Source organism: Triticum aestivum, chromosome 5A (genome assembly GCF_018294505.1).
Source record: "Triticum aestivum cultivar Chinese Spring chromosome 5A, IWGSC CS RefSeq v2.1, whole genome shotgun sequence".
Classification (NCBI taxonomy): domain Eukaryota; kingdom Viridiplantae; phylum Streptophyta; class Magnoliopsida; order Poales; family Poaceae; genus Triticum; species Triticum aestivum.
This window is the reverse complement of record NC_057806.1, coordinates 628,116,675-628,124,889: the sequence shown is the minus strand read 5'-3', so window position 1 is coordinate 628,124,889 and position 8,215 is coordinate 628,116,675. Positions and strand designations below refer to the sequence as shown.

Here is an 8,215-nt window from a genome sequence, read left to right as displayed (position 1 = left end):
ATCATCAAGTAAAGGGCTACGTCAACGTGCGGCGTGCGGTGAGTTCTCCCCCAGACTGGAACGTAATTTTGGTACGCGCCGAACCATTGCTAGATTTAGTGCTAAAAAAATAATTTGCAAGCGTTGGAATTTTTTGGGTGGCGAGGGCAGCGAGGAGTAGAGGTGACTTGACAAGACACTGGGTCACGGGGGGGAGACAGCTAGCAGCCTCATTTACAAAAGCCTACCTCGCACATATAGACTTGTAGTTTCTCCCACACCACTGCTCACTTCATCCTCTTCCACTGCTCCATCCACCTCCCTCCCCCCACCAAACCACTGTTGAAAGAACCAAGATCCGGTGGCCCAAGGTTGGGACGGCGACTACAACGGCAGAGCCGGCGCCGATAGTTGCGACGGTAAGCTTTCCCGATTTGGTAGCAGCCTAGGAGGCGGCTCCGCTTTCCTATCTTCCCTTTTTTGCTCTTTTTCTATGGGCTGCACTTTTGAGGTTGCTGCTCCCTTTTTGTTGGTGCTGCTGGTCTTCTCTTACTTCAATCCTTGTTTCCCTCCGTAGACACATGACCATGGAACCACCGGATCCACCGCGGAAAAGGACACTGCCATGTGAGGAAGGTGATGGCAGCGGAAAGAACAAAAAAGCTAGATCCAGCACACGAGGCGGCGAATCCGATGAAGGCGACGGCTCGCAAGGCCATCGCACTGCTCCCGGCGCAGCTGCTCCATTGGTGAGTGCTTGCTTTCATGGTGAAAAGTCATCGCCTAGCTCCTATCGAGCCAGTGATGTTTCGGTTTTGTTTCTTTTCTTGATTCCAATGCGGCTATACGACTTGGTGCGATTGATAAATCCAGATGGATGCGAATCTCTGAAAATGCATTTTTTAGGGCGTGGCTTCCGAAGACAGTGAGATGCCGCCATATGCCAAGCGAAAAAGAAAGCGAGTTCTAGCCAACGATTGCAGCGGAGGGGGGCCGAGCATGCGTAGATCTCGCCGTACACTAGTTCTTGTGCCCGAATACCTTGCTGTTGCAGGTCAGGTCGTCCCAGCTCAACCCCCGAGTCTCCTAGCAGAGTCTGCCGTATTACGTGGTAGGGTGGTGAAATGTACTTGGAGCTGTCATCAAATCCTCCATCTAGGATTAAGATCCTACGGATTGGTGGATAGAACTGGCATGGCGAGTTTGTTAACAGCTGCATGGACTGGTGAGGCCGATAGGAGGTTTTATGCTTGGCTGCTTAGTAGATTTAGTTGGGAAGACATGAGATTCACGTTCCCTGACGGGGAATATAGATATTTCAGCCCCCGATCCATCGTTAGGACTTTGGGTCTGAAAAACAGTGGGCGCCAAGTGAGTGTGGTAAAATTACCCGCAAAACATAGGCAGAATTTAACCCTGCGCATCAGAACCATACTAGGGATCGAGACTAGAAGTCACGCCAGGGACGGTGGGTTAACAATCGGAGCTGTGCATGATGCCATCACACGAATGATGGCTTCAGGAATTGGCAACTACCACCCCAGGGCCTTTGAGATGGCCTACTCCCTCTTAGCAGCTGGTACATGTGTTGGCCCCAAGCAATCATACTCGTCGATCCCCTAGGAGATGTTTGCCTGTGTCCTTTGTAACGGTGGAACTGGTGAGTATGATCTCGCCGAGTGGGCATTTGAAATCATCAGAGCAGCTGTAAAGAAATTGCAAAAAGATTTGGAGGCTGGGGTGAGAACACTAATAGTAGGCGGCAGCCATTTGGCACTCATTGTAAGTGATTGCTTTTCAATGTATCTGAACACATCTAAGCTATGTGCAAAATGAAGTTGTTGCAGCTCTAACATGCTTCTTGCTTTTTTCTCTCTGTTTTGCTTAAATACTTGCAGCCGTGGTTCTTCGATTGGATTGATTTTGGAGCAAATAATGTCGAGCCGCACACTGTCCCCCGCATCAGTGTTTACACGGGGCAGATATGCAGGAGGCTAATCTACCTTATAAGGGAGTATCCAAATATATTCACTATAAGAGAGTGCCCTGTTCGTGAGCAACAGTTACATATGTTATCAGTAGAACTAACTAACTTACAAATGTTGCTTGAAAATTTGCAGACAAAGCCTTATGATGCGTTCAACCCGCTCGATGATGTTTGGCACGGTGTAGTCGGAGAGTATGGTGGATTCCTACAACAACCAGGTACATCAATTTAGTAAAAGGGGCGGGGTCAGATATCTGATGCAAAAATGGGAAAAATGCATGAAAAAACCAAAATATATTCTCACAGACATGCTCTGTTTCTTGTTTCACAAACAGAATAAGTAGCTGCGCTCCGATCAGCTCTGGAACTCATTGCTGCCAGCCAACAGGATGCAATGGTGTCCGTCCAAGAGCAAAGGGGACAGGAGCCAGATTATGACTCCGGAAAAATTACGGCCATCCAGGAGCATAGCATGTTGTCTGAGCAAAGGCAAGGGGGGCAGGGGCCAGCTTGCGACTACGGAAGAAATGGTAATGATAAGAAACTATCAGCTGCAAAAGGAAAGTGGGCAGCGGATGATAGCTCAGACTCATCGAGCAGCGACAGTGACGACGAACCGGTCGATCCAAGTGTTCGTCTGGCTAGGAGATTAGAAGAAGCTGGTAGAAGAGGTTTGCATTGCATCGTCTACCAAAACGTCCTCCCCACATGAAAAAAACATAATGACAGTTTAATAAAAAAATTGCTTGGGGCACCACTGATGTTCTCCCTGTGATTCTCAAAAGCTTGCTTGGTGTTCTCTGTCCAGACGAAAGGAACGCCTTTCTTCAAGAGGTTGAACAGGGGCCGTGCAGTAATCCCAAACCCCCGAACAAATCTGCGGTAGTATCCGGCGAGTCCCAAGAATCAGCGCACTTCCTTGGCGTCGACTAGTGTCGGCCACGCCTCTACCGCTCGGATTTTTGTTGGGTCCGTGGCCACTCCTTGGCTGCTGATGACGTGCCCCAGATACGATAGCTGCTGCTGGCCAAACTCGCACTTGGACCTCTTCACCATCCATTGATCACGACGCAGGAGCTCAAGGACCTGCCTCAAATGTGCCAAATGGTCTGTCCAGGTCTTGCTAAATACTAGAATATCGTCAAAGAAGAGCAGCACACAGTGTCGCAGGAGAGGGTGCATTGTCTCTGATCGCTCCGTTGAATGTGCCTGGTCCCCCTGCCAGTCCGAATGAGAGGACCTTGAACTCGTACTGTCCTGAGTGCGTATGGAATGCGGTTTTGAATTCCTCCCCCTCTGCTAAACGGATCTGATGATAGCCCGCTCTTAAGTCCAACTTCGAGAACCAAACTGCGCCGTGCAATTCATCAAGCAGCTCTTCAATGATTGGCACCGGAAATTTACTGACGCGTGTCATGGCATTAAGATGCCTGTAATCCACGCACAATCGCCAGGTCCCGTCTTTTTTCTTGACCAAAATGACCGGTGACGAGAATGTACTGTGGCTGCGTTGAATCACCCAAGATTGTAATAATTCTTGCACCTGTCGTTCGATCTCAGACTTGTGCTCCGGCTTGTGACGGTAAGGTCTGATGTTGACAGGCTGCGCCCTCGGCATGAGTGGGATTGTGTGATCGCAGGCTCGCCGCCGGGGTAGGCCTTTGGGTTATCCAAAAACATCCTCGAACTCTGACAGCAGTGCTTGCAGCTCTAGGGGATCCTGCACCGGAGTCTCTTGCTTCTCGCTGATTGGGTAGAGTAAACACAGATGCAGCAATGCCCCTTGGCGATGCAGTTGTTGCAATTGCGCGCTGTTGATCACATGGCATTGTGTTGACTGCACTTCATGCCCAAACAAACTGGCTGTGCCCGGCGCTGTCGGAATGCGCAGGTGCTTGTTTCGCCAATCGACAGTCATCGGGCTGTGTTGCTCAAGCCAGTCCATTCCCAGAATAGCATCATATACTCCCAGCGGTAAGATCTTCATATCCGTCACAAATTCCAACCCTTGAGATGACCAACGACAGCTCGGAATGGAGGAAGAGCAAATGAGCTCACCCCCGTCAGCCACCTTCACTTTGCAAGACCGGCTCAGCTCTTGCACACCTGACAAGCGCGCCGCCAGATTCTGATTGATGAAAGACGTAGAACTCCCACTATCCACAAGTATGAGCACCTCTTGATCTTGCATAGTAGCCAGCAGTTGAAATGCCTTTGGCGACACGCCACCATCCAATGCTGGGCGCGAGATGGCGTGCACTTGTTGTATGCCCTCTTCGGTGTCGGAGTTGGTCTCGACGCCGAAGAGCTGGAGCTCTTCGACTACGTGCAGTTGGACAATGGTGGGGCAGACATGATCCTGCCCCCACCGCTCGCCGCACTTGAAGCATAGCCTGCGAGCACGTCGGTAGTCCCGCAGCGCTTTTATCTTGGTTGTATCTGCTCGCACCGCATCAGTGCCGCGACGGTCTACCGCCGGTGCAGCCGGAACAGGATGTGTTGGTGGTGGAGGTAGAGGCAGGGGAGTGCCCGCGCGCGGGGCGGCCTCAGGTGGTCTTGAGAAACTGCCAAACACGCCGTCGGCCACTTCCTCCTGAAGCAGGGCCAGCGCACAAGCTGTATCCAAGTCAGGCGGGCGTTGAACTAGCACCACCGCTCGGATATCCTTCCGCAGGCCCTCAGATGCCGGGGGCGGGGGCGGCGTCTGGAACGACGCCGCCGGGGGCCCCCGAGGTAGGTTGAAGACGCCGTGGCCTGTGGGCCCTTGAGGAGCGTCAACCGTGCCGGTACCGGCCCCGATGTGGGCACCGGTCGCCGCTGGCGGAGTGTACGAAGGTGCTGGCGCCCGGTTGCCCTCGACCTCCTTAGTTGGTGCTGGTTGCGCGAGCTGGAGTGCTGCCACCGCATCGCCCAAATCGGCGCCGCGCTTCTCCAGATCGGGCCGCCAATTGACGAGCTCGTCGATCTTGGCTGTGGACGCCTGGATCTCGGCGATGACCTTGTTCTGGGCCTTCAGGGTGTTGTCGAGGCGATCGAGGAAGGCCTCAAGCTGCGATCTCGCTTGCCGAACGCGCCGCGTCTCGACAATTTGGGCCAGAGTGGCGGAGAGGGAGTGGGGTGGAGTGGTCTCTGATACCAGATGTAAGGTACGGGATGGGATTCACTCGAACTAGCTTGATCTCGCTCACGAATTCAAGTTTGTTGTCTCGGTTACAGTGGAATTCGGATTACAAAATGGGAATAGCTGAAGAGAAGAACTGGGGTAAGCTGCCGCCGCCGTTTGCCTTGATCCACCGGATGCCTAGCCAGTCAGAGGAGATGGCTTAAGTAGCAGTCATCACCTGGGCTTCATTGGGTCCACTCCGGCCCAGTGTTACGCGGGTTGGGCCGTCTGGTTCGTGGTAGCCTTTGGGCAGCTGGCGAGCCGTGCGAGCCGCTGGTCTCTGGGTCCCGCTTGTCGGTGTCTTCTATAGCAGAGGGGGCGTGACATATTGTTGATCCGTGCTTAGCAGTGATGTAAGCTCTGGCAGTTGTGGTTGCGGCTGCTCTGCGACACCCGTTAAAGTTGCTATACTGTTTTGATTTGGAAACTGATTGCTTTTGCAGGCCGTCGTTATGGAATCAAATTGCATTATCATGGGACCTTTATATATTCTTCTAAAGAAAAATATGAAAAAGCTAGAAAAACTCATTGATGAAACACAGGAAATTTTTGCATTAAAAAACAAAGTGCAAGAAACTATTGGGCAGGCGAACCAGCAAAGAAGAAACGAACTTGGCACGCATACTGCAGATGTTACTACTGGAGATAGACAGAAGACTACAGCATATCCAGTGGGAAAGATAATTGGCAGAAATGAGATTTGTCAGGACATAAGAACAATGCTTCATGCTTCAAAATCTGATGTAGTTGGCATTTATGGCATTGCGGGGTCTGGGAAGACAACACTTGCACAATATGTTTGTAACGCCATGAAAGAGGAAGAGGGAGAGAAAGAGGAAAGGAAACGCAATTTCCACCTTTTTATGTGGATTCACGTCACCCAGAAGTTTAGCGTGCATGCCATTTTCAGTGAGATGTTGGAAGCAGCTTCAGGTAAAAAGGCTGAATATACTAGCCTTGATGTCCTGCAGACAAAACTAAAGAATGAACTAAGTGGAAAAAAATTCTATTAGTACTTGATGATATCTGGTGCAACAAAGATCCCCATGAGCAGAATCTGCAACGGTTGATGTTTCCATTGCAATTTGGGTTGGAAGGAAGCAAGATCCTAGCCACAAGTCGAAATAAAGATGCATTTGCCGATCTAAGTCCTGGCCTGACATGCAATTCTGTTCCAATACCTGACTTGAATGATGATGACTTCTATAAAATGTTCATGCATTATGCATTGGGAAGATCAGACCTCGATGACAGTGAGCGTCGAAAACTGGAAGATATTGGGGCTGAAATAGCGAAGAAGCTAAAGGGGTTACCTTTAGCGGCGAGAACCGTGGGAGGACAGCTACATAGAAGAAAAGATGTTAGGTTCTGGAGGAGTGTCAAAGTTAGGGACCTTTTGAACGAGACGACTAGAGCTCTTTGGTGGATCTACCAGCAATTTGATGAGCATGTGAGGCAATGCTTTGCTTATTGCAGTATTTTTTCCAAAAGACATCATTTCAAACGTGATGGGTTAGTACAGTTGTGGATGGCACAAGCGTTTATAGAGACAACTAATGCTGCAGAGGATCTGTATGATGTTGGTCAGAATTACTTTGATGAATTATTGTCAGTCTCATTTCTGCAATTAGGAGAGAGACAAGTGGAACATGGATGTGAGGTTGATTACTTCACTGATCATGACCTGCTGCATGATTTAGCAGAGGAGGCTGCTAGAGGAGATTGCTTCAGAATCGAGGAAGGTGTCACAGAAGAAGTTCCTCCAGATGTTCGTCATCTATTCGTCGAGAGTTGTGATATAAAGATGCTTACAGAGAAAATATATGAATTGCAGAATTTGCGCACTCTCATCATTGATTGCCATATAAATATTGGTTCAAGAGATAAAAAAGTCTTTGAGAGAATGTTCAGGAGGTTGAAGAAATTGCGGGTGCTGGTTCTGCGTTTCTCCGCAGATGATGGCTATATCTTCTCACTTCCAGCATGTATTGGTCTGTTAAAGCATCTAAGGTATTTTGACTTTAATGTGGAAGGAAGGGCGAAGCTAATGCTACCAAACAGTATTACCAAGCTTTACCACATCCAGGTGCTAGATAATTATAGTAGCGGTGGTGTGGTTTTTACTGGTAGTAAAAATATTAGTCAGCTCATTAACTTGCGGTGTATACGCAGCATGGAAAACTTTCCAGACATTGGCAGGCTGAAATGGCTCCAAAAGCTAGTACACTTCAGTATAAGCAAGACACAGGGGTACGAGCTACGACAAGTGAAGGACCTAAACAAGCTTGAAGGCACGCTAAGTATCACGGGTCTTGAGAATGTCCAAAGCAAGGAAGAATCTATTGAAGCCAGTCTTGCACACAAGGAGCGGCTGAAAAAACTTGCACTATCCTGGGATGACACGAGTTGCAGTCCAGAAGTTGAAGCGGAGGTGCTTGAGGGCCTTTGCCCACCGAAATATCTTGAGAGACTGGAAGTTGGGGATTACCATGGTTGGACGTACCCAGATTGGATGGTGGGTCAGCAGAATGGCGGCCCAAAGCATTTGCGTAATCTTTGGCTCGACAGCTGCAGCCGACTTGAACGGGCTCCTCAACTTTTTGAGGTCTTGGTGCATCTTCGTTGGTTTAGGCTTGGGTTCAGCAATTGGCACGCCTTGCCCGATAATATGGAGCGGCTGGCGTCACTCCTGTTACTGGACATTAATCGTTGCCCGAATATCCAATCCCTTCCAACACTGCCCTCCTCCCTTGAGAAGTTTTGTCTCACGGCCGGCAACGAGGAGTTCATGAGGTCATGCGTAACAATCGGACATCTAAACTGGCAAAAGATTCAGCACATTCCCGATAAACTTATTTTGCCTTTTTAACATGCATGGGTTGGAAGGTACTACATCTGCAAATTCCTTTGTTCCTTTGTGTAGCTCTATGACACATGTTAATTAAGAGTCGGTATGATTTGTTAGGAATAGGCAACTTGTATTCCCATGAGGCCATAGGCCGATATATATATACATGTACAGGTGTGGAACATATGCAGGAAAACCCCTTATACAACGGGATAAATACAAAGGGGTACATGACTTA

At 49.4% G+C, this 8,215-nt stretch overlaps 1 protein-coding gene and 1 pseudogene across 3 annotated transcripts; both read left to right on the top strand.

The window, feature by feature from the left end:
- The first annotated feature begins 207 nt into the window (after nt 1-207).
- On the top strand, nt 208-2,723 carry LOC123105463 (uncharacterized). Of its 3 annotated transcripts, XR_006450846.1 has the most exons (5): nt 208-398; nt 557-728; nt 886-1,761; nt 1,878-2,184; nt 2,302-2,723. XR_006450846.1 is itself a non-coding variant. In XM_044527539.1 (4 exons), exons 2-4 carry the CDS (start codon nt 561-563, stop codon nt 2,304-2,306), a joined length of 480 nt encoding a protein of 159 aa, XP_044383474.1. In that variant the 5' UTR covers nt 208-398; nt 557-560; the 3' UTR covers nt 2,307-2,723. The 3 variants fall into 3 exon arrangements, 2 of the variants coding, with proteins under 2 accessions (XP_044383474.1, XP_044383475.1); XM_044527539.1 differs by lacking the exon at nt 886-1,761; XM_044527540.1 differs by having other exon boundaries at nt 557-1,761.
- A 2,236-nt stretch (nt 2,724-4,959) lies between these two features.
- On the top strand, nt 4,960-7,998 carry LOC123101669 (putative disease resistance protein RGA3; annotated as a pseudogene).
- The last annotated feature ends 217 nt before the right edge of the window (nt 7,999-8,215 follow it).

Coding starts and splice junctions, on each gene's coding strand:
- LOC123105463 (XM_044527539.1), top strand. CDS start 561: ATGACCATGGAACCACCGGATCCACCGCGGAAAAGGACACTGCCATGT. Junction 729..1,877: donor CCGGCGCAGCTGCTCCATTG/GTGAGTGCTTGC, acceptor AAATACTTGCAG/CCGTGGTTCTTCGATTGGAT.